The sequence below is a fragment of the Gambusia affinis genome, linkage group LG22 (assembly GCF_019740435.1).
Source record: "Gambusia affinis linkage group LG22, SWU_Gaff_1.0, whole genome shotgun sequence".
Classification (NCBI taxonomy): domain Eukaryota; kingdom Metazoa; phylum Chordata; class Actinopteri; order Cyprinodontiformes; family Poeciliidae; genus Gambusia; species Gambusia affinis.
Window position 1 is genome coordinate 8,108,983 of NC_057889.1, and position 25,790 is coordinate 8,134,772.

The window sequence follows — 25,790 nt, forward strand, 5'->3', positions numbered from 1 at the left end:
GGGAAAAGTGTGGGTTCAGAAAACCATGTACCATTTTCTTTACACTTCATGGGTGTGTGCTACTTTGTGTATTGGCCTATGACATAACCTTATATTGAAATCACAAATATGTAGTTGCAACATGGTAAAATGTGCAATGCATGAAGACTTTTGCAAGACTTTTGTTGAGAGATTTTAACTTGTTTCAACTGTAAAACTAAAATTTTATTTTATTTTGGATATCAGAAATTGGAGTTTATAGTAGACTCCAGCCATTTGTCCTTTATGCTCCCCCTATGCTAAGATCTATATTTAGTCAAGACTAAAATAGTATCTGTGGCATTCATAGTTCTTCTTGTGAAACAAAGTGGAAGAAAGACTTGCACAGTGTCTGCTTGGAGGCTGCTAATAGAAAACAAGCAAAAGAATGAATTATTTGCACTATATTTGAAAGGTAAATTACATTATACTTGTATGTGTTTCACATTAGTAGTAATAGAATAAAACTATCATGAAACTATGTTTTGCTTCTCAGGTCTGTCTTGTTATGTAGATTGTGTAAGGGGTGTAACCATAAACAATAAAATACTTTTTTTTTTAAGTTTGAATTTTTTTTTCCTGAGTCATATTTGCAATGTTTAAGCTAATAATCCTAAATATGAAATTGTCAAAATATGTCAAAAGAGATATAAATTCAATAAATCAAACAGTTCTTTGTATGTTTCAGTATAGAAAACAATGTTGATATACTGTATGTGTAAGTAACACGATTCAAAGAAGTCAAATTAAACAGTTCATGAAAAATCACTTTATTTAGATTTCCACTCTTTCCTTCTCAACCTTTTTCTCTTCACAATATTTCTAACGTACCATTCTAGTACAACAAATACCCATAAATAGAAACGTCTTGCACATCCTTTGTTGTCCTTCTCCACATTTTAGTAAAAATAAAGATTAGAAAAACCTGCAGAATTTGATCTGTGTAACGCTGCTGTAACCCAGAGGCACATCAGGGGGGCCAGTGTGGGAAAATCAAGCAGTTCAGCACAATGCATTCCTGTTGTGTAAGTCAGCAGAAAGCCCAGCAACGGAAGACAGCGGGGAGTGCAACTTTTACACTATTGTGTCTCTGGGTAGATTCAGAAAACACTCACTGCTTAAACCTTCGAACATGCAGGTGATTTCTCAGCAGCAGAAATAGGAAGTTTCACAAACTTTCTCCGCCTAAATAGATCGTAAAAATCATGAAGGGAAATTTCCTGAATCACCAGAACAGCAACAGTGTCAGTAATCAATGTAAAAAAAGCTTCTATTTGAACAAGCAGTCCCACAACTACACAAGAGGACAATTACACAACAAGTGGAGCAACAGATGAGCTGAACTTATTTCACAACAACCAAAGGTTAACTCAGATACATTAAATTCTATCCCATGAGCTTTCAGACCAAGTAAATTTAAAGTACATTCATAGTCGCAATGGAAGATATTTAGATTTCCGTTTAAAATACTCCTGATGCAGTTTACGTGTTACAGCAGGTTTATCGATTCACATTTAATTTTGACACCTTTGTACAGGCTGGTGTTACCAGAGAAAATATCAGTCTTGAAAAACACAAACTTATACACTGAAGTGCTTTGTTAATGTAAAATACTATTTATCTGAACTCCACCACCACCCTCCACACACACACACACACACACACACACACACACACACACACACACAAAACAAAATCAAAACTGGATTTCTGTGACTATTAAAAGAAAACGCACCCTTACGAGATACCAAATCTTCATAGTAGTTTCTAAATAGGAAAGTAACAGAATAATATCTCTGAAAAGCTTAGCTTTAGCTACTGTATGTATAACTTGGTTTAATTGTGCTGTAAACTAACAGGATTATACACCGACTAATCAATATGACCAAATCTGAAGGTATTACTGTAAACTTGACACTAGCCCTTTACAGAAAAGACCTTGGAAAGAGTCAGGCATTTTGGCCTTCAGGAACATGATGGAATTGTTTTTTCCTACTATGTTGCATGAGAACTATTAGACAAACATGCCAGGGGCATCTATCGTACCTGCTTTGGCAACAAACAATTTAAAGTAGAGCTTCATGGAAATAGGTACGTCTGAAATCAAATTATCAATAAAGGAACACAGAAAAATTTTTCTCACTTTCCACAATGTTTCCCCATCATCACCTCCAACCTCTAAAGCTTTAGTGTCTGAATTATTAAGATCTTTGTGCAGTGCAAGAATAAAAAGTCAATTCAAGCTACCCAATAAAAAAAATGCTCATCAAAAAGCGCAACATAAATACTTGGCACCTGAAATAATACTGCCTGCCAAATCGTTTATCTGAACACTATCGCACACACTAGTAAGGTGATCACAATGGCAAAACAATATACTGTCAAGCTCTAATTAAAAGGTTTTGACACGCTGTTATGATTTACTTAAACAAAAGTTGGTTACTCAACCTAAATAAATTAATTCTACTCACATGAAGTCACTTTGTGGTATTTTGATCTGATCAAGGATCATAATCTGTCATATTTCATTAGTCAGTGAGAACAAATGCATATTAGAACCAGAATTAATGGAAACATGGTGTGACACAAAGTCCTTAGAAATATAACATTTAAGGTGTGCTGTGGTGGCGCAGGGGTTAAGCACAACCCATATATGGAGGCCTTAGTCCTTGACGTGGCTGTCGCAGGTTCAATTCCCGGTCTTGTGACCTTTGCTGCATGTCTTTCCCTTCTCTCATTACCCACTTTCCTGTCAATTAACTATCAAATAAAGGCCAACAAAACCTTTTTAAAAAATGTAACATTTGTCTAAATTAAATTGAAGTAGAATGGGACCAAACAGCAATGAATACAACATTATGGAGGAGCGAACAAACATGAAACCCTCTGAAGCAGCTCCTTTGTATACTGTATCTGCTTTAAAAGACCTTTGGTTAAGTATGCTGTAAGGCAACACTTGCTGAACTAAGCATGGGTCAGTTACTGATGTCCGGGTATTAAAAAATTAACAAAAAACTAACAAAAAGGAGAAAACCACAGACACACGCAAACCCACCAAAATTTATCAGTACTTTCCTATAATTCAAAGACTTGTTGAATTCATTTCAGACAAAGTTCACTGGCTGTTTGAAACCAAGAGTAATGCAAAGCTGTCCCCACCTTACAGGTTTTTATACAAACTCCTGCTCAGCTGGCTGAAAGCAGGTTCCTATATTTTTTCTCATACTTGCAGAAAAGACAAACTAGTTATGAGCTGGCTAGCAGGTACATTTTAGATTTTAGTTTGATAGTGTCAAACATTTCTGTTTATTTCAGAACCTGGCTATGCACTCTAATACACCCAAGAATAGTACAAACCGGTCAATTTGACCACTAAGGACCACAATTTTATGAAAAGTAAAAGAAATTTCTATTAACTCTTTAGAAAATTTTGGTGTTACTGTTGACCCCAAAGCTGCTTAAGACATGTGAAATAATCTAAATTCTGGGGCAAAATGCAATGTAATTCTGCGCAAATCACGTAAAACAGTCCATCTATTCTCAGCAGCAAGATATGCTAATCCTTCGTTAACATAAAAGCAACAGAAAACTTGTTCAAAGCTTTTATCTAGTGCTTGGGTGCCTCACCCACCCTGTCCTACACTCACCCTGGGCAACTGCCTACATCAAAAACACTGATTTTAATTGAAAAAAAAAAAAAAAAAAACCCAAACCAACATAAAAACACTATACAGAATACCATATGAATTTCTTTGAATTATAATGATTACCGTGATGTGCAATTTCACAAACTCGATGCAGATATGTTGCAACACAGTTCAAACTTAAATTACAGAGTGCAGATTTTTGGTAAAACAGTTAATGTAAAAAAAAATAAAATAATAAAAAAATACTTTAAACACAAAAATAGATCAGTTTTTGCAAGCCAAAGGTTTTGGCTTGTAAGCCAGCCTCAGGTAAGGCCACACTCAGTGAGCAGAGGATAAAGTTCTCCAAATATAATGAAACTATTTGTGGTTTGTTGTTTTTCGAACAGACTAGGATCAGGTGACCCAGAACGAAGATGCTCAAACCAGTGCATTACACACCAACACCCACATGCAATAGTGCTCTAAACAATGCTTTTGCAGTCACTGGTTTTGGTTCAGCTGAAGGCATGTCCAACCATAGACCCCCAGGGGAAGGAAACGTCTTGTATGCTGCAAAGGTCCTCCGGACCTTGTAAGCCACAATTGACTCACAGCATCACACAGCATTTGAAACAATCCCCCGGTGTGGAGCGTTTCTGGAGGGTAGCCCGTGTTGCGGTCTCGAACACCTCCCAGATGCCCTCTTTGGTCCTGGCGGAGCACTCCAAGTAGTCATACGCGCCTATGCGCATGGCCATTGCACGACCATCCTCCGCCTTCACAGGCTCTAGTTTCATCCGGGAGAGATCGTTCTTCGTGTTCTCATCGTTGCGCAGATCTTTCTTGTTGGCCACCAAAATGATTGGCACGTTCGGACAAAAGTGCTTGACCTCAGGGACCCACTTTTCAGAGATGTTCCCCAACGAGTCCGGGTTGTCCACGGAGTAGCACATGAGGATGACATCAGTGTCGGGGTAGGAGAGTGGGCGCAGTCGGTCGTAGTCCTCCTGTCCGGCCGTGTCCCACAGAGCCAGCTGGACCTGCTGGTTGTCAACCTCTATGTCGGCCACGTAGGTTTCAAACACAGTCGGGACGTAGACCTCGGGAAACTCGTCCTTGCTGAAAACGATCAGTAGACACGTTTTCCCACTAGCGCCGTCACCGACAACCACAAGTTTCTTTCTCTGGACAGCCATCTGGGTCGCTTCTTGGGTTTTCTTTAAACGCGGCATCCAAAATAACGTCTGGACAGAGCCGAACTCTGCTTTTAAACTCGTCCAGGAGACTTGTTAGGCTGTTTCTGCCAGTAAATGTCCTCTCCAAACTCCACAGCGTTTACAGAAACAACGGCCTTGTCTTTATAAAGCGGGGCTGGTTTCCTAAATATAACAATCCAATCGGAAATAGGGAGGTGAGATCATAGTTTGTAGAGGAAAATGTGATTGGATCTCATTGGTTTCTATTGAGGAGAGGAGGGACAGAATCCACAAGGACCCACCCAGGTGACCAAACTATATTATTAGGATGTCTTTTATTTATCAGTTAAGTTAGTCACAGTTTTGAAAAAAATTAAGACAAAATTCATAATATAATTTTTTTATTATTATTATTATTATTATTATTTATTTATTTTTTTACCCAGACTAAAAATAGAGTTTTCTCAAAGCAATATTATAAAGATTTTCAATTGAACATGTTGCATATTTATGGGATGCTGCTTTTCACATTATAACTTAGATTCATAATAAATTGCTATCTAGGGCAAACGTGACAATTAATACACAAAAAAGGTGCTAAACATAGAATTATATGTTCGAGTAGTAAAAATTAAATTGAACAAAAATAGACAATTAATGAACAAAAGCATTTACATGTTTGTTTATCTATACCTTTGTATAATTTATCAAATGCAGAATTAAAAATTGTGTTGTCATTTGATGTTAGTTCCTATTTAATCAAATTTTTATTTTAACTTTTCTCAAGAATACCATGATATTGATGAGGTGATTAGTTTGCAAATGCTTTATGGTCATCGATATGATTTACGATGTTTGATGAGGAAGTCAGTAAATTTTTTAAAATAACAAACCAGAACAAATTAAATATTAAATTAACTTAATCATATGCTAAAAAAACAATCCTGTATAATTTCAGCTCAAAATTTGGACACTTGACTGTTTAATTTTGTATGTAAAATGGTTCAACAAATTAGTTTTCGGATTGTAGCACTTTGGCCCCCGATTATGTTTGGGAAAGGACACTTTGATGTTAGACGTAGATCTACGTAGTTCACGCTATTTACAGGGAGGGGGCACCAGCGTAGGCAAACTCTTAGCTCTGAACAAGCCTTGCTAAAAATCACCGTTCTCTCCACGGCAACAAAACAATATAGAGTAGGGTTGACGGCCACAAGCACAGAGGCTCCATCGACACGACAAGGCGTGAGTATTTTATATATATTTTTTACCATATTTAAGTATAATTCAAGCAAAAATCTCGTAAATTAAGATAATCGATGGCGGTTCTAAGCCGCGGTGTGGGTATTTCTCTTTTGTTTAGCGGTTAAGGCCCCTCTGTTTGAGACTTGAAGGGGGGCCATGTTGTTGAGTGTTTGGCTGATGTTTAAGCTCAGACAACAGCAAGTTGGCAATTAGCTCTCTTGATAGCTGTCGTTGGTTTTAAATTGCTTGCCAATAACGCTAAATGTTACTGTACAATTACACCAACAACATTTTTTGTCGTCACTTGTGACAGTGTCAACGTTAACAATTGACCATTGTTGAATTCGCGATTTTAACCTAAAAATTTAGCGGTACAAACCAATAATAAACACAAGCAGGCCCGCGGCATTTAGCATTGGTTCGTTAGCCGTTTATGTTGCTAAAGCTAATACCCATTACTAACACAATGTAACGTCAGTCGTGCTCTATTTCGGATATTAAACATTCCTCTATTACGTTATTATATACAATAGAGATCTTAACAACTCGACATTTGGGCATTTTCCACGGAAATCCCCAATAAAACCGGTCAAAGCTACTAAGCTGGCTTGGATATTAGCAACGGGCTTGCTACCTAGCTTAATATAAGCTTTTGTTTTTATTTATCATATCAATAATAACTAAATGGTGAGTGTAATTAGACTTTTTGTGCATTAAAATTACATTTAAGTTAACATTTTCCATATATAATGTCTCCAACTGTTAGAATATTTAACCACTACCGCAATATAGTTGTAGCGCAATGTTAGCTTAGCACTAGCTAAATGGAAGATTGAATACATTATATAGTTTTTTTCCTGCTTTTGTTTCTTATGTTATTCATTCCATATGTCTGCCACATCACACTCCCAAAATAAAACTAGTTTCCTGTTATGCAGGAACCACAGTAAATGACATAAAAACTATCAACATCTATGGCTTAAAGTTAGCAGGTCAGGAATTAGTCTGAACCCAGCGAATACAATGAAATTACGCCGTATACTTAACCTTGTTTGGAGTGTATCATCCCCCAACAAACCATAGGTTGTCTAAAGTGATAATGAAGTGCTTACAAGTGATGATTGTAATGTTTCTAGAAAAAAAATTACATCTTTAACTTGTGAATGAGCATCAATATAGTCGGTCTTGTTTGTGCAATGGTTTCTGGAATATTATACAGTGCTATTGTATGTGAAGTTGATGCCACCATTTTTCCCATTTATAATTTTAAAGGACTTGATATTTTTCATATTAATTTATCGCTAGTTATTTCTTAATGTTATTACAACTTTTAAAATATCTTTCTGTGATCCTTCTTTATCGACTGTTACCATTTCCTCCTTATCAATAAGGTTAAAATGTACTTGCAGCAGTACTGTGGCTGTACAACTTAAGTGAAGCTAATACAAATTAGCAAAACATCAGACCCACTATAAGAACTTTGCTGTGTGATAACCGTATGTAAAAATGTTTGAATATTTATGACAACTCATTAACAAAACTGAAAATCGCAAAGTAAAAGTTGAGGTTTTTTCTGCTCCTGAAATGTGGAATATATTGATTAGTTGTTATAACGTTTATTTATTTTCTTACAAGCATTTAAGTAAAGAATAAACATTGTTTTGTAGCAAAATCTGGTTTGTCAAGCTATCTACTCTGTTAGCCAGACTACAACTTAACTGACTGCTTATAAATGCTTTAAAAACAGCTTTACCTTCATAAGAGAGATTGGTGGCACTCCTTTAATTTCCATACCATGCCTCTTCTCGCTCTTTTTTTTGTACGTGAGGGAGAAACAAAGTTGCTGCTGACTTATTTATGCTCCATAAAGTTCCTCTAACAATCTAAAAATAGTCACAAAATTAGTTGCATTGGGAACTTGCTTGTTCTTTTTTTCTAACCAGCATCTCAAAAATCTTGGTATATGATGGCAGCAGTAAATTTCCAATGTATTTTTCTTGTAGAATGTACAGTTAAACACATAACGGCAATAAATTGGAACAAGAAATTGTTTCCAATTTGGATAGTCAAATGCTTCCATTTGACTATCCAAGAACAAGAGGGTGCTCACAAGGGTCTGACCTTTTACATGTTGCATTTTTCTTAGGCTTTCCCGTGGAATGAGCATTCCATGCAGCATCCTAGGCATGAATGACGTGGGTTGGCAGGAGACGAGAGGTGGGATGCTGCATGCAAATGGTGCTCCTGAATCAGGGGGTGTTCGGGTTCATGGCGGCGGGCCCCTGACTGCGGTTGGGGGTGGTGGACAGGCTCCTGGGGGGCCACATTTACAGGGTATGGATAGAAGTTCTAACCTTACCCCAGGTACGCCACAGCCTCCGCTCAGTGGAAGATCTCAGGACGACGCCACAGTTGGATACTTCTTTCAGCGGCAACCAGGAGAGCAACTTGTGGGTTGCACTCCTAACAAGCACCGTTGGCCAACTGGAGATGCTAATCATGTTGATCAGGTAAATCGTGACTAGTAATGTACTGATCTACTCTTTATTATGTGGACATTTCTTTTTTAACTTCTAATCTGTGTTTTTATTTTTGAACTCAATATTTTTATATTAAATGCTTTTAAGTTTAGTTAAAAAAAACAATATGGATAAAAATAAATTAAATTGATGTTGTGGAACTGTAGATCTCGTATTTCTACTCATGAGTTTTTCCCTGGTTCCTTTTTACAGTTTGAATGAACACAGAATATTCATTGAAATACGAATGTCGTCGTATTTCAGGATTGTATTCTAGGATTGTATTAACTATTACAATCCTAGTAGTTAATATTGAATTAACTACTTATCAAACAAATCTGAACACACAATTTGGACATTTTACTAGGAACTAAGATCCTTGAATAAACGCTTGTAAAATTGGTCCTCTGTGATTGACTGCTAAATGAAAGAAGTTTATTAGAGTTCAACATAAATCACCCCTTTTATGACCAGAAAATATATGGCATTTAGTTTATTAAAAAAAAAAAAATTTTACATGCACTTCAATGCAACACAAAGATCTATTTTTTTTGTAACGGTTTCTTAAACTGATATGAAAAAACGAGTGGTAAAACTTGAAAAAATATTTTTTGTGATATTACAGGAAAATAAATATGTTTTTACAAAACTGTTTTTTTGTTTTACTTTAGATTCGAACCGTAGATGAAATGAATTATGACTTTCAAGCTCTTGCTCTTGAGTCAAGAGGAATGGGAGAGGTAAGGCATTTTAAATTGGATCTGTTATCCCTTCAGGATCATCTAATTGATTTTATCCCCAAAGAGAGAGTCTAACTTCTGATCCTCTACAGTGATCAAGAATACTTCCATAATTTAATCAGTATCACCTGGGAAAACAAATTGTTTTGGCCTCTATTCAAAATAAGAGTAAATTTCCCTATCCTCTATTGTAAAAACAATTTCTGCATATTCAGCCCAGCTCTACAGGTCGTTTTTTTTCTTCATCTTCGTGCTACAGCTGTTGCAGGGATTTGTGGTGTTGTTAAAACATTAATTGTTTTCAATTAAGCAAACGATGTGTAAAAAAAGTGGCTTGGTACACAAATTAATACAGAGGGTAACTCTATAATTGGATCAAAAGTTGTTCCAATGGAGGAAGCTATTAACCTTTTTGGGAGATCTGTGTATATATTCACACACATTGCCGATTCATTCTTGCTGTAGTTTTTTTATTAACGGTGGGAAAAAATGTTTTATTCCATCTTTCTTTAAGCTTTTGCCAACAAAAAAGATCTGGGATTCTGATGAGCTAGCCAAGGATGGGCGGAAAGGGATGCTCCTTGGTGAAGAATGGAGGGACAATGCATGGGGATCGTCTCGTAAGTGGCTTTTATATCTTTAATGATGCAAAAGTCATTCCAGCAGCAGCTAATTAATATCTTTGTTATTGTAGAAGTAGTTGTAACGATTAATGTATCTTTTTTCTTAAAAGCATAAACAGATCTCTGTTTTGCACAACCAGAAATATTTCCAAACAGCCATATTTGTTTGTGTTGTAACCAAGGTAAGAGTATCGGAGCCTCTCAGACATCTTACTGGCATTGTCTAGCAACAGTGGGAGGAGGGACAAAATATAAGCTGTTAAAACAAGACAACAACTCTGAAGAGCTAAAGTGGATTCATAAGGAATGATTTATAGTTACTCATTTATCATAAATGTGATACTGAAGGTTTAACATGAGTGTATTCTTTCTGGTTACCTGAAAGCAGATCAAAAAATTGATTTGCTCAGTTGTAGAAAATCAAATTTTCTCTACCGTTCTCATTTTTGGACCTTTATTCCAGATCATTCAGTGTCCCAGCCAATCATGGTACAGCGGCGGCCTGGCCAGGGTTTCCATGGGAACGGTGATACAAATTCTGTTCTTTCACCTCGCTCAGAAGGTGGAGGTCTGGGTGTGAGCATGGTGGAGTATGTCCTGAGCTCCTCCCCTGGTGACAAAATGGAAGGTCGCTACAGGAACGGCGGCTACGTAAGTTACCACTTGTGTTTCTTTAACTATCATTTTATTTTGTCTGTAAAATGATTCTAAACTGAATCTTGCTAAATCACAGGGTGGAGGAGATACTGATCAAGATGGAAGAGAGAAAGGCGATGTACAAGAGAAAGTGTCACCTTTTGAGGAAGACAAAAGCCCTGAGATGAAGGTGGGAGAGGATAAAGATCCAGCTAAATCCAACGGAAGAGGTCTGCTAAACGGCATGGATAGAGACTGCAAAGACTTCAAGTAGGTCTTCTTGCCTTAAAAGCATCCTACTGCAGTTTGTAGAAGTTGTTTTCCTTTTGAAAAATTTCAAAGCAATTATATTAGGAAAGCATCAATCTGATTTCTGTAGCTCATGTCTGATTCACAAAGTTTTGTTTTGCCAGCACAGATTTCAGCTCAATTTTTAAAACTAGCATTCAAGACATTAGAACATCAGTAGCATATTTTTTATCTTAGCCTCCCTGTCTTGAGCAGTCAATTATTTATATTGGAAGCAAAGCATTCAATATGCTTCTTTTACAAAGCATTGTAAAAGAAGTCTGTAAATAGAGGTTTTATTATTATTTTAAAAGGTGAGGTTATACTAATTAGATGAGAGCCTTTACTCAGTTCTTTTTACATCTATGCGACCTCAGTGAGGGTAAAATATCTAGCTCTGAGTCTTCTTCACTCAGTGCCAGTATTGTGGAGCTCAGTATGGCCCAGTCACAATAAAAAAATTGAAATCAGAACCTAGCTATTGTCAGAATACAACAATCCTAGAAACCAAAGTTCCATAACTTAAGTTGTTCCAAACTGTGTGATTACTCTTGATTCTGTATGATCTACTAATGGTGCACCAATTGATATCAAAATAACCCTGATGTCCTTGATGCTTTTATCTATTGTCTTTAACACTATTTAACTTTTTCTTCTGTTTGGGCCAAATGTTACAATTGGGGTTAGTACAACATCAGGATGTCTTAGTTGTCACTGCTTTGACACAGAACACGGAGCATAAAATCTTGATAAGTTTCTCTAGAACATAGACCCGTTTAGATATATTCAAGCCTGTTTGAGTTATCTGATTGTCTCTATTGTCTGGTGTGGGTTGTATCTCTCCACCCTCTTTCTCCTGTCTCTTCTAAAACAACATTTCACACCCAGACAACCTTCTTAAAGGAAAAGTTTCAAAGTAATTGTAGGTTTGTGAGGGTAAAAGAAAAAAGTTTAAAACAGTTTTTTGGCGAAATTACAGAACAATTTCTGTTTTCTACATAAAAATATCTTTAATATCATAGCAACTTTATGTTTTGCTTTCACAGTCCAACCCCTGGGAGCCGTCAATCTTCCCCTACCGAGGCCGTGGAGAGAATGGGTCCCACTCAGACAGGTTTGGAAATGATGGGACAGCATCATCCGCATGTCCTCCAACAACAAAACCCAGCCCAGAACAAGATCCCTACTGAGGACTTCCAGAGCCAGGAGGCCCAGAACATGGGCGGCATGGAGCATGGGTGTGGCGTCGAGTCTTTACAGTTTGATTACGCTGGGAACCAGATCCAGGTCGACTCGTCGGGAACTCCAGTGGGATTGTTCGACTACAGTTCTCAGCAGCAGGTCTGTCTCAGAGCAGAGTGGATTTCTAAGATGTGTCCAGCTGTGTGCTCCGCAGATAACAATCTGTACATGTCTGGGTTGTTTTCAGTTGTTCCAGAGATCAAATACCCTGACAGTTCAACAGCTTACTGCAGCTCAGCAACAACAATATGCCCTGGCTGCAGCTCAACAGCAGCATCTTGGTATGATGGGCTGCTCAGCTCAGTGTCTACGTAATTATGCACACTTCAGCTACTTTGTGCTCTAATTTGTCTCAGTTGCATAGTGTTCTAAATGAGGTTTTATGTGGAAACATCAGCAACATCACTCTTCTTTATCTCCCAGCTGGACTCGCTCCTGCATTTGTGCCAAATCCTTACATCATTAATGCTGCGCCGCCTGGAGCCGACCCATACACCGCCGCCGGTCTGGCTGCAGCAGCCACTTTAGCAGGTGATCAATCAGGCCCATATTAGCTTCAGCTTGTTTTAAAATTTCTCAGATATTTTCCATGGATGGAACTTTAATGCAAACTTTTTTTTTTTTTGCACATCAGGCCCCACAGTTGTCCCACCACAGTACTATGGTGTTCCTTGGGGTGTGTATCCAGCCAATCTTTTCCAGCAACAGGCAGCATCAAATGCCAATCACTCGGCTAATCAGCAAGCATCCAACCAGGGACCAGGACCAGGCCAGCCACAGGTAAGAGAGGAGTTCTACTTTCTGTTTTAAACATTTTTGATTGAAGGCACACTTTTTCTACTCAGAATTTGGATAGTAGGATAATTACAGCTTTTCATACGGAGTGTTTTAGTGTTTTGACCAAAAGAAACAGACAGATTTTGTTAAGAGCTTCAGGAAGATTTTTTTTTTTTTTTTTTTTTTTTTTGTAATTTTTTAAAATTTTTTTTAATTTTGTAATTTTTTTCAATTTTTTATAACCCCAATGAAGAGTAATTATGCACTATAGATGTATTCACCGTCTAAACCATAAATTTCTTGTTTTTATTTATAAAAAAACAGTTGTTATCTGAAGCGCAAAAAAATCTGAAATCTTTTATGGTATTTTTTCACATTGACTTTTGGCTTTCCTAATCAGTGCTTCTTGATACAAACAGTACTGCTGCAAAGTATTATCATTGGAATATTGACACAAATTCAAGATTTAAACTTTTAATTCTAACATTCTGAAGACTCATACGGGATTATTGTTGTATCCATTGCCTGCATGCAACCTTCACATGACAAACCATACCTACAGACTTATATATACAGTCTGTAGGTATATAAATATACATATATATTTAGTCTCGGCAATCTAGACTAAATATACATGCAACTGTTCTATGAAAACAAACAAAAGCAAAATAATCACAATAGGTTGTTAAATACTTGAGGCCTGGGCAGAGGTTGACCTAAAAAATATACACCCAGAGCCTCATTGGTTAGTGAGGTTAAAAGCATATCCATGCAAGAATTGCCTAGTCAAAGTATAATCACTGTCTATGGAAGGACTGTATTTTGCTGCTTAGCTGAACAAAGCCGGCAGAGAGATGTCCTTAAAAGACATAAGATTTTCTCCTGGGGCTCAAATAATAATAATAAAAACTTGTTGTTACAAGTAAAAACAGTTGTTGATTTTTTTCACATTTCACATAATTATGTGAAAGAAAATATACAAAGGGTTTGATGATGTTTAACCAACTGTTTCCTAGAGCTGTCTGAAAACCTGTTATTCCGGGTCATGCACACAGACTTCAACTCTGAAGTTGAAGTCTGTGTGCATGAACATGAAAGATGAATGTATTCATGTTTCAGATTAACACATTTTGAAATAACAAGTGCTTTAATGTTTGTTTTTTATGGGTATGACTTACCTCAATGTGGGTATCAATTGTTATTTCATTTTTTATTTTATTAAATTTTTTGGTCTGTTTGTTCTTTCTTTAACTACCAACCTGTTAGGGGAGCACAGATGAAAATTAGCTCTTGATTAATATACACTGTCCCTTATGAAATAATTTCAATTAAATTTTTCAACCACTTATGTGATTAAAATGGTTTAATTTAGTGTAAAAGGACAGAAAAGTGAAGATTTGCCTTTCAATGAGTACATGTCTGAGTTAGTGGGAGAAAAAATAATTTAAAATTTTTCTCTTATCTCCTTCAGGTGATGCGTACAGGAACCAACCAGCGACCTCTTACACCGGGACAAGGTCAACAAAGTCAGCAGGAGTCATTAGCTGCAGCTGCTGCTGCAAACCCGGCCCTGGCTTACGCAGGAATGCCTGGTTAGTACAGGGCTTTGTGCAGGCAGGCACAGTCTGGCCACCTTCAATAATCGTTTGTTCTCTCTTTGGGATTCCAAAAGGACAGTGCGGTTAAGACTTTAAACTTTATTCATGCCAACATTAATCTTTTATTTTTGTTAACATTTGTTTTTATTTTCTGCCTAGGCTACCAGGTGTTGGCCCATGCCGCCTATTACGACCAAACTGGAGCCTTGGTAATGGGTCCTGGAGCTCGGACTGGTCTGGGTGGCCCCGTTCGTCTTGTACAAACCCCCCTCCTCATTAACCCAGCAGCAGCACAGGCTGGTAAGAGTGTATCCTCTTCTGCTATAGATGTTGGTGGGCAGAGTTTTGGTGGTCCAGTTTCATGAAATAAATCCAACTAACACCACCGTTTATCGTCAGCAGCCGTGTCTGCATCCGGCTCCGGTAACAACATGTCTGGACCCCCAGCCAACGGTCTGTACCGCTCCATGCCTCAACCTCAGCCTCAGCCGCAGCAGCAGCAAGCCCCCCCACCCAGCAGCGGCCTGACCTCCAGCTCGTTCTACGGTTCTGGATCGGTCCCAAACACCTCCCAGAGCAGCTCTCTTTTCTCTCATACCTCTGGTGCGCCGCCCAGTTCCTCCCTGGGTTTCAGCAGCACAGGCGGCTCACTTGGTGTTGGTCTGGGCTCTGCTCTTGGAGGTTTTGGCTCTTCAGGTCAGTGGATGAATAAAAAGCACAAAAATCACCATCTTAATGATTTATCTGCAATTTATCAATGGCGTTGCTTTTAGTTTTGTTTTAGGTCAAAGTTTCTAACTTTGACCCTGTGTTTTTTTTTTTTTCTTTCCAGTGTCCAGTTCAACCAGTAGCAGTGTGTCTCGCAGGGACTCTCTGTTGGCGAGTTCTGACTTGTACAAGCGCGGTGGCAGCAGTTTAACCCCTATTGGTCAACCATTTTACAACAGCCTGGGTTACTCCTCTTCACCCAGTCCGATTGGCTTAACACCAGGTCACTCCCCGCTCACTCCTCCACCCTCCCTGCCCTCTTCTCATGGGTCATCCTCCAGCCTTCACCTAGGTAAGCATACAGATGCTCTGCAGATGTTTTTGTCTCAGATTTTTCTGAAGCTGAAACAATTAAACGTGGTTAATCAATTAAAATAATTTTCAACTAATTTAGTAATTGATTAATCATTAGCTGGACTATATTGGCTCAAAAAGGACCATTTGCTAAAGAAACAACAGACTCGGAACATTAATTGACTCAAAACTGTATGAAGCATACATACATTTTGCATTTCAGATAATAAAAAAAACGTTTTAAATATATTTTACCCAAAATTCCTCATTTGGTTCAAATTTAAATAAAAAAAAACTCCTATTAAATACCTTTTTATGTATCATTTTATTAATATTAACATCCCCAGTGTGAGGCTAATCTCTTCATTTTGTGTATATAGTCTAGCAGGAAGGGTTGAGCTTTTTACATGTTAATAAAAGTAGCTTACTACTTTTATACTTCTAGTATATTAAAAGTAGTGTGTGTATATATATATAATCAGGATGTGCCAATTTTTCTTTTATTCATTGATGAATCGATTAAAAAAATAATTAGTTGCAGCCCTAGATTTTTCTTTAATCAGTGTTGGGAAAACTAGGAAAGCTGCAAGTTTTAGTTGAAGTCTTATGCCAGACCAAACATCAGTTTTTTTCCTTCTGTTTGCAGGGAATGTCCAGTTACAGCATTCATGTACACAGAAGCAAAAACAGCTGTGCATAATTTAATAACTGGAGTGGTTTGTGTGTTTTTCTTAGGTGGCTTGACAAACGGCAGCGGGCGTTACATTTCTGCTGCTCCAGGAGCCGAGGCCAAATATCGCAGCGCTGGCGGCACGTCCAGCCTGTTCAACTCCAGCAGCCAGCTGTTCCCTCCCTCTCGACCCCGCTACAGCCGCTCTGATGTCATGCCTTCTGGACGCAGCCGCCTCCTCGAAGATTTCAGGAACAACCGTTTCCCGAACCTCCAGCTCCGTGACTTACCGGGACACATGGTGGAGTTCTCTCAAGACCAGCACGGATCCAGGTGACTGACAAATTTAAGCCAAACTAGATTTTTTTTTGTTAAAAAGAGAACCATACAACGTGACCATTACTTCTGATTATTGTGTTGCTACTAGGTTTATTCAGCAGAAGCTGGAGAGGGCCACACCCGCTGAGAGGCAGATGGTGTTTGGAGAGATTCTTCAAGCAGCATATCAACTAATGACTGATGTGTTTGGAAATTATGTCATCCAGAAATTTTTTGAGGTTTGGAAATATTGTCTCAGGGGTTTTCTTTTATCAATTCTACAATGAATCTTTATCTTTTTGCATAATATATCTATCGTAATGGTTTTTCATTCTTCACAGTTTGGAAGTGCAGACCAGAAGCTGGCTTTAGCAACACGCATTCGGGGGCATGTTCTCCCCCTGGCTCTGCAGATGTACGGCTGCAGAGTCATTCAGAAAGCCTTGGAGTCCATTTCCTCAGACCAGCAGGTAATTGTAAGTGAGCTTTTACTCTTCTAACAGTTTTTCTATTTAATTTGTATATCGTTTCACACACTTTAATTTCAATTTAACCACAATATTTCCTCCTCTTGGTTTGTGTATTTGTTTATTTTTCTCCCCTCAGAGTGACATTGTTCGGGAGTTGGACGGCCACGTGTTAAAATGTGTGAAGGACCAGAATGGGAACCATGTGGTGCAGAAATGCATTGAATGCGTCCAGCCTCAGGCTCTGCAGTTCATCATTGATGCCTTCCAGGGACAGGTAGCATTATTGCTATTTTATTACTATTACACAAGTTTATCAGCTTCAACAAAGGCTCTTCCTCCGTTGGGGATGTTCAATGTTTTTTAAAATCACTCTTTATGCCATTCTTTATATTTAATGTTATTTTAGAATTATGTTTAATTTAATTCGGCAAATAATCTCTGCCAGGAACTATCTGAAATGATCAATATCCTGCATGTTCAGCTTTACTTTTAGGTGGTCACTGATGAATGAGGAGTGAGAATATTTAGTCATTCAGATCCAATTAATAAAATCAGCCTTGGTCATGACCCCGCTCTTAATTAGGACATAAACAATTAATCAGATTCATTGTGATGAATAGAATTTTAAAATCATCGTTAGTAATTGATTAATTAACTGAAGTATAAAGACTGAAAAGGCCAGTTGCCAAAAATAACAGTGTGTTATGAGCAGTAATTTAGCAAAAACTGCAAAAATATATACATTTTGCATTTACAATATTAAAGAAAAGCCTTTGTAAATTTGTTCTACCCATAACTCCTCAGTTGGCTTAGTTTTATCTTCAGCCAATTCAAATCCTGTTTTTAAAAAAAATCTTACTGAGCAAAATTTGCTCTCCATTTATTAATCCATTAATCCAAAACTAGTCAACAATTAGCCCAATATGTATTGATAGCTTAGACAGAAAGGGCAGAGCTTTTTACATGTAGATTTTCATAGTATTACTGTTTTTTTAACTGCATTCTTTGCTATAATGAAGTGTACACTAAAGGAGTTATTACATTTTTGACAAACTGTCTTACTTTAAAAAGTAATTGAATTGTTTATTTGCATATAATGTATTTCTAATATTATATAAAACAGACTTAAATGAAAAATCTACAGAATGTGACAATTGTTATTTATGTGATTGTCAGAATAGTCAAAATAGTTGCAGCCCTACTATTAATACTTGTAGTCAGATTACTTTAGTCTGAAAATTTAGTGTATTTACAGCTGCTGAATATGATTAGGTTAAGTGCTATGTAGCTAACTCGAAATAGTTCAAAAAAGTATTTTGGCTTTATTTCACACAAATTTTAGCAATTTCGTTTATCATGCATATTCTTTGTTTTTGGCTGTAATGCTCTTTAAAAAGAAATCCCCTTGTTTTGAAGGTTTTTGTCCTTTCCACCCATCCTTATGGGTGCCGAGTGATCCAAAGGATTTTGGAGCACTGCACTCAGGAGCAAACTCTGCCCATCCTGGAAGAGCTGCATCAGCACTCTGAACAGCTGGGCCAGGTGAGCACACCCACTCCTTAGTTTCAGAATCACACCTGGAAGCTGTAACGTTTGTTTGCAAGGTTCGACGTCAGATGTGTCTTGTGGTCTCTGCATGTCTCCTCCATGTTTGAGCATTTCACTGTCATTGTGTTTTGATACGTGTAAAAGTCTAAAGATGAATGTAATTGAACTGTTAGCTGTCATGACATCTTGATGTGATTATTTAAACATCCACCCTGCCCCCCCTCACTTATTCCATCTAGAAATATCAAGGCGTTTCATTGGAGATGACACCCAAAACATATTATACAGTGTCCCGTGATGCACTGTTCAAGGTCAGAGCAATTTGCCTCTCTTGCGGATGTCCCCATTCTCCTCTCCCGTTTCCTCCTTTTTGTTTTTCCCATATATTCTCCAAAAATGTTAACATTTAGTTATCAAACTCTCAACTTTCACAAACCTCTTTTTAACCCACTGAACAGCATTTTTATTTTCTTTTGCTTCCTCCCTTCTTGCTCACATGTCTGTCTCCCCGCATTTTGCCCACAGCACATTCTGATCAATCTGTTTTCTTCTCTTTGCTTTATTTTGCTGAAATTACCCTATTGGAGCTACCTGAAAACATCAAAGCTCTAAATTTAAAAAAAGAAGCAACACAAATGTATTTAAACAGATTGATCTAGAAATTAATGTGAGGGCAAAAAAATTAAAAAAAATCAAGGTGAAAACTACAGTGGCTTCCCAGCAAATTACTGCTTTAATAAAACTGGTATTTGAGTCTTTGTTTATTGCTTGGTAAGGGTGAGTTTTTGTCTCCATCTTGCCACTAAAATCACACCCATAACTGTCTATCACCTATTTCTGAAGGGGCAAAGATGCTATTGGTTGCATTGTCTGGTTAGCAACCCTCCAAACCAGCAGCATCTATTTTGTCTGACCTTCCGCAGTGATGTAGTATTTGACATACTACAAATGGGGGTGTCACTCATTCATCAGCCTGTAGAAATGCATGATTATTTCTCACCAGTTGAAACCAGTGGTGAAACTATTTTTTTTGCATGATTGTCAATTGAAATTAAAATCATGTTTCTATGATTTTTCTGTTTCTTGTTTTGAGTAATTCTGTTTCAAACTGCTCTGCTTGTGCTTACGTCTCCGCTGCCTCCTGCAGGATCAGTATGGTAACTACGTCATTCAGCATGTGTTGGAGCATGGCAGACCAGAGGACAAGAGCAAGATAGTGGCAGAGGTTCGAGGAAAGGTTTTGGTTCTGAGCCAACATAAATTTGCGAGGTAAGTGGGGACAAAGAAAAACCCAGAGCCAATAGTTTAATATAAGCCATTTCTGGTTAAATTTTTAGCAATATCTAATTGATTTCACTGTAAAACAAAATACTATGAATGCTTGAAGTGGTTCTAGTTTATACTGTTGTAATTTTGCATTTGCACAACTCAATTGTTGTATCTGTGATTTTACTTTGGTAGTAAATGTTGATTTTTTTATTTTTATTTTTTTAATTCCAATAAACCTCCAACAAACCTGGCATTTCATTTAGACCATTTGGCTTTTTTTTCCATAGATAAACCTTATATTAGATTACATCTAGAGCTGGGCAAAATGATTTAAAAATAAAATCTCAAAATTTTATTTGATGTTTTCTGGTCCCTTTCATTTCTTAAAAAGAAATGACAAATAGCATAAAATATTTTCAGAAACTTTCTTTTATTTCAATCTTGCCTTCTGCCAGTTGACCGGAATTCAAAGTCAGAATAAATACAAGCTGTAAACACTCTGAACTGTGGAAACACAAGCAGATCACTGGTGGGGGAAAAAAATCCCAGTTTCTTAAAAATAAAATTTTCATAAACAAAAAATGTAATTGAATTGATAATAGATTTTTAACCCTGCCCTAAATACATCTGAGCATTTTACAGTGGACTCACTCACATCAAAAATAAACTAGGTCTCTGCAGACTCCTGATGAGGCCTTCTATGGTGCATCAAGAATTCATCCTGTCTTTTAGTTCTTTGACTATTTTTAGTTTCTGAAAACCTGCTGTGGTTAGATTGTGGTGGATAATTATGGTGGTGGCAACATATCTGGGTCAGATCAGCCTACACTTGGCCAAGAGCGCTCATAATAATTTAATGCAACATTCTTTGCAGTGTAAAAGGAATCTCCAAGCAGCTGAAATGAATCATATAAATAAGGTGCTACGAGCAGGACACATGGGATAGGTGGAGTAGCAACCACAGCTCCAAATTGCATATAGCCCTGTCCACCAAAGGAAATCATGCTCTTTAGGCTGCAATCAAAATGCAGCCTAAAAAGCTGCAAATCAGTTGTGGAGTTGGATTTATCAGACTAGTGGTGGTAGGGGGTGAGGGGGGTGAAATTGAGCCACTGCACTTTTAAGAGTCACGGCTCAACTCGGGATGATTGATGAAAAACAGATGTTGGCTTTTATGTGCATGGTTACATTTAACTGCACTTGCTGGAAGCTCTGCACAGGCTTCAGTGCTTGATTGCAATTATTTGTATGGAAACTCCATAATGAGGAAATGCACCACTACATGCAGATATGACGCATGTAGTGGTGGGACAGTCAGGAAGGGAGAGGGGAAGAAGTGATTTAGCGAGGGCCAAATACGGAAGAACATCGGAGTTTCTTACAGCCAAACTTTCTTGGAGGTTCTGAAGTTGGTAGAGGTGAAGTTTGTGTAAATGTTGGAGCGCACTCAGTAGTCCTACAAAAAGCAGTAATCATTTGCTAAGTAGGTTTATCTAATTGATAATCTGCAATAAGACAAAGGTGAAACACTTTGTTGGATCTCTGTAAATTGTATTGACCACAAATCGGGGAAGAAAAACATCCAGACCAGATTTCACCTTAACATATAAACTGTGCCCTTGCTCAGGCGTTGATTTGTGTGTAACAGTACCTCATGTGTCCCCAGTAACGTCGTGGAGAAGTGTGTGATCCACTCCTCGCGTGCAGAGAGGGCCCTTCTGATAGATGAGGTGTGCTGCCAGAAAGACGGGCCCCACAGCGCCTTGTACACCATGATGAAGGACCAGTACGCCAACTATGTTGTCCAGAGAATGATTGACATGGCAGAACCTGCTCAGCGGAAAATCATTATGCACAAGGTAAGCACAGCGTATGAACATGACAACGTGATGTCGGAGTCATCCAGAGCAGCTAGAGCCTCCACAGCTGGGCAGCAGCTCATGACTCAGTTCCCCTCTCCTTTTAAGCTACATTCTCAAAAGAGATCTTAACCATCTTTCACAATCTGCTGTTCTGTGCTGCTCTTTCCCCCCCCCCCCAACAAGTAAAGGGATAACATGACACCTTTTGATCCAATAGTCAAATTGTGGATAAAGTATAATAAATCCGTGTACATCAGCCAAGTTCACAAAGCTAATCTGTGGTTAATTTTTAGAGGTGAGAGAAGTTTGAAGATTTTTGTGAAATGTATGTCTGAAAATGATTCAGGGAAGTAGTAATTATGATTTATTTATTAAAGTTTTTTTTTCTAATTTAATATTCCATCTCAGTCTGTGTAAATAGAAATGAATAAGAAGAAAAAAAGTTATAATTTACAAAGCCAAAATGCTCTGATGTTTATCAGAAATGTCTTTGTTTTTCCCATTTCTGTCTTGTTTTGAAATTGATTAATAATTTTTTTTCTAATGCGTTTTCTTGTGTCTTCTTGTCTTAGATCCGGCCTCACATTGCCACTTTGCGCAAGTACACATATGGGAAGCACATTCTGGCTAAACTAGAAAAGTACTACATGAAGAGCGGCGGCTCTGAACTCGGCCCCATCGGCGGCCCCACAAACGGACTGATGTAATCGACACTCTGGGTCCCCTGAAGAAGTGGAGGAGTTTGAAGCCCAAACCCCCTGTCCTGTGAGACCTTGCTCCTTTAGCCATAGGCCTTTGATGCGATCGGTCATCCCTTTTCTTCTCTAGGTTGGGGGGCTATTTACCAAAAAACAAACAAACAAAAAGACAAGTCAATTTCACCTAAAAATGCTGTGACAACTGACCCCTGCCACTCTGCCACCCCTGAGAAAGTACCCAGGGGCCACATAGTCAGCAGGCTACCTTCTGATTTTTTTTGTTTAGTTTTTTTTTCCTGGGTAAAGCACAAGCCCGTTGTTAATGATGTAATCGATGTATTTGACTGGTTTTCATATTGTACATTTAATTTTTTTACCTTGTAAATTTTCTGTAGAAAAAAAAAAATGAAATTATTACACATTTGCTGAAATTTACAATTCTTACAATTAACACCAGCAAGTGACTTTATAAAGCAAAACTGAGTGATTCTTTTGAAACACAATTCCTATTGTTTTTCTAGCCAGAATTAATATGTCAGCTGTCCTGATGGAGTTCTAGGTGATTGAATTTTATATTTGTATAATATCCCACGCACAGTACAGGTGTTTTTTTTCACATGCCAAAGCAGCTAAATGAGTTAGTTTTCAAACGGCACTAAAGATTATGGATTTTTTTGGGTGAGCAGTGTGTGCCACAGTTGCCCTGAGGTCCTCCAGACCTTATTCCTTCAGCTCGCCGTTGGGGATTGGTGCTTTAGACTTGGGTTCATGTTCCACTTGTGGCTTTTTCTCGCCTCCAGACTTTGTCGGGGGAGCCGCGTGTTTACGCCAGCAGCTCTGAGTGGACCTCGCGTTCCGGTACTATGGGCAAGTCCGAGCTGCAGCATTCATGGAGCCCCCGTTCTTTTGAGCCGTTCATGCATTTTGTCGTTCTGGAGTTAATGAAAGTAAAAAAATAAAATAATAAAAAAAAAAAAGAGCTTCAAATAGATATAAAAAAAAAGAAGTGGAGCATGAGGTTGGGTTGTACAGCAGGTTTATTCTTAACTTGAGAGCTTTTACCTAGGGGATAGCAGGGTTGGGGGCAGGAAATGCGTTCGCATGCCTTGACGGGTTTTAATCCTTGGAATGATTATTTTGTTTTGTTGTTATTCCCCCCCCTTTTTATCATGTTTTGTGTAACATCTGTCTCGTAGTTGGAGATGATTACTGCCCTAGAAAACAGTATATTTACGTACTGAATAATCATCTCTTGCGTAGAAGTAGTTGAGCGACGTATAGCATCTTTATGTACGAGTAAAATTGTTGCTTATTAGGTGAGATGGAGGCGGCTTGCAGTGAGGATGAACCTCCCACCCATTAGAAGGTCAGAGCAGAGTCCAAAAGACAGGAATGGGATAAAAAGCGATGTGGAGCTCATCCCATCTTTTTGTCTGAGGTGAAATGAACTAGAAGTAGTGAGATGATTTAAGGAAAGGGATGTTTAAAGAACTTCTTGTATCTTTTTTTTTTCCATTTTAATATATAAATATATATAAATAGTTTCTTTTTCATTTGGTTGGGTTTGCAAGTGCAGCGGTGGAGGCCGGCAAAGGCCATCAAAACTTATACAATTCACCTGTAATGCTTGTAGTGATGGCTTCTTTGCTTCTTATGAATTGTAGATTACATGTAGTATATGTGCAGTTAATAAGTGTAAGATTATTAGTTAAATCAAAAATATGTTTAGCTGTGGTGTTTTTTGACAGGCCTTGCTCTAAATTTGTAGTGATGCTTTTATTTCGTCTGTACAGTTGTACATTTGTAAACGTTGATGCTGTAAATGGGATGTCTTTTACACTTTTTGAGGGGAGGAAAAAAAAGAAGAAGCAAAAATTGTGCATTTAGATACGTGTGTGTATATTCATCACTCCTTTCCCTTTGAATATAATGTATACAGTTTTTTTTTTTTTTTTGATTAAGTGGTATTTTAAAGAAAAAAAAATATGGCTTTGCAATCTGGCATGATATTTTTGTTTTGTTTTGTTTTTTAAATCTGTTATGGAAAGGCCAGCCTCTATTTGTACTGAAGCTGTAACATCAACCGTTTGTCTCTAATTTGTGACAGTCTACTAAAATTGAGATTGCATTTAGTCCTCTCTGCTACCATGGAAACTTCACAAGATATGACGAGAATTATTTTTGTACAGATGAGTGCTGTGTTTTGGAACAGCCACAACCTTGTAAGCAAAAGCAATGTAAAATATTGTCAATTATATAAATATGAACATATGAGTTTTTGTCACACTGTCAGTCATGTACATTTTCAGGTGGCCTTATGTACATTTCCAGATGTTAGATGAAGAAATCAAACTCATTTTTTGGAAGCAGAATTGTGACTATGTATGATTAAATTGTTCTTCTAACATTTCACTCCATTTGTTGTGGTTTTTCAATTTATGAGTTGGGGAAGAGGGGTTCAAAGTGCGGCATATGGGCCATTTGTGACCTTAATAAAATAACACGTCTTGGGACTACAATTAAAGACTGGTAATAAAAATTTATATGCCAGCAGAGGGAGCTGGTTTTCTTTGATACTTCTCATAAAAGGCACTGGCCATTTAAAAACTTTATAGAAAATGTTAGTTGCAACACAATGTATTTCTTTGTTTTTACAGTTTTAATTTGAATTTCATAGCCAACAGGACAAATATCCAGTGACTTTTTTTTTTTTTTTTGTCAAAAGGCAGACTATTCATTAAAGTTGTCTCAATGCAGCAAGCATTTCTTGACAATTTTTTAATATCCCATAAAGGAAAATGTTTCCATCCTCTTTGTAAAAGTTTTTTTTTATTTTGAAGCCTAAACATAAGAATGAAGTAGTTATATATAGGAGATAATGATCAAAAATATAAGTTGTAATCTTTCAAAAGACCATATTACATTTGCAACTCCAAACATTTCATTTAGGTGAACTGCCGGCGGAAATGGATCTTTGAATGGTAAAGCTTTCAGACCTCTATCCTAGGGCCATTTCTCAAAATTGGGAAGTCATGATTACGTAGCATTCAGGTAATGCAGATGATCTCATGTGGATCATACGGTGGCAGAACCTATGGAATAAAATAATTTAATCTAAAAAGTTTTGAATAACTGGAACATCTACCACACATCCAGAAAGGTAAAATAAAAACTTGGCTCTAGTGGAAAACACTTCATGCAGATCGTTTATTTACATATATATATATATAAGAAAATTATGAACTTAAAAAGGTTCTCATGCTTTTGAGCCAGATAATGATCCAAAACATACCGACAATTGCCCACAGCTTTTGTGCAAGTGATTTTAATCAAAGTTAATTACTTAATGCGGGATGCAACCAAAGTTCTTAGAATAAAGGGT

The 25,790-nt window shown here is 37.6% G+C and overlaps 2 protein-coding genes across 10 annotated transcripts; one reads left to right on the forward strand and one right to left on the reverse strand.

Moving 5' to 3' along the window:
* Positions 1–772: 772 nt before the first annotated feature.
* LOC122825767 (rho-related GTP-binding protein RhoB-like) lies at positions 773–5,433 on the reverse strand. Its single transcript, XM_044107315.1, has one exon. It carries the CDS (start codon positions 4,877–4,879, stop codon positions 4,256–4,258), a length of 624 nt encoding a protein of 207 aa, XP_043963250.1. The 5' UTR covers positions 4,880–5,433; the 3' UTR covers positions 773–4,255.
* Positions 5,434–5,940: 507 nt separating this feature from the next.
* On the forward strand, positions 5,941–24,820 carry pum2 (pumilio RNA-binding family member 2). Of its 9 annotated transcripts, none has more exons than XM_044107311.1 (23): positions 5,941–6,088; positions 8,235–8,598; positions 9,279–9,347; positions 9,862–9,967; positions 10,530–10,621; positions 10,704–10,876; positions 11,941–12,235; positions 12,324–12,447; positions 12,560–12,667; positions 12,771–12,916; positions 14,385–14,505; positions 14,671–14,811; positions 14,911–15,207; positions 15,344–15,571; positions 16,309–16,576; positions 16,671–16,800; positions 16,903–17,037; positions 17,168–17,305; positions 18,448–18,573; positions 18,819–18,890; positions 19,727–19,848; positions 21,515–21,707; positions 22,283–24,820. In XM_044107311.1, the coding sequence occupies exons 2-23, from the start codon at positions 8,248–8,250 to the stop codon at positions 22,415–22,417; spliced, it is 3,570 nt and encodes a 1,189-aa protein (XP_043963246.1). In that variant the 5' UTR covers positions 5,941–6,088; positions 8,235–8,247; the 3' UTR covers positions 22,418–24,820. The 9 variants fall into 9 exon arrangements, with proteins under 9 accessions (XP_043963246.1, XP_043963242.1, XP_043963244.1 ...); XM_044107307.1 differs by having other exon boundaries at positions 5,942–6,088; positions 10,434–10,621; XM_044107309.1 differs by having other exon boundaries at positions 5,953–6,088; positions 10,434–10,621; positions 12,324–12,417; positions 14,914–15,207.
* Positions 24,821–25,790: the final 970 nt, after the last annotated feature.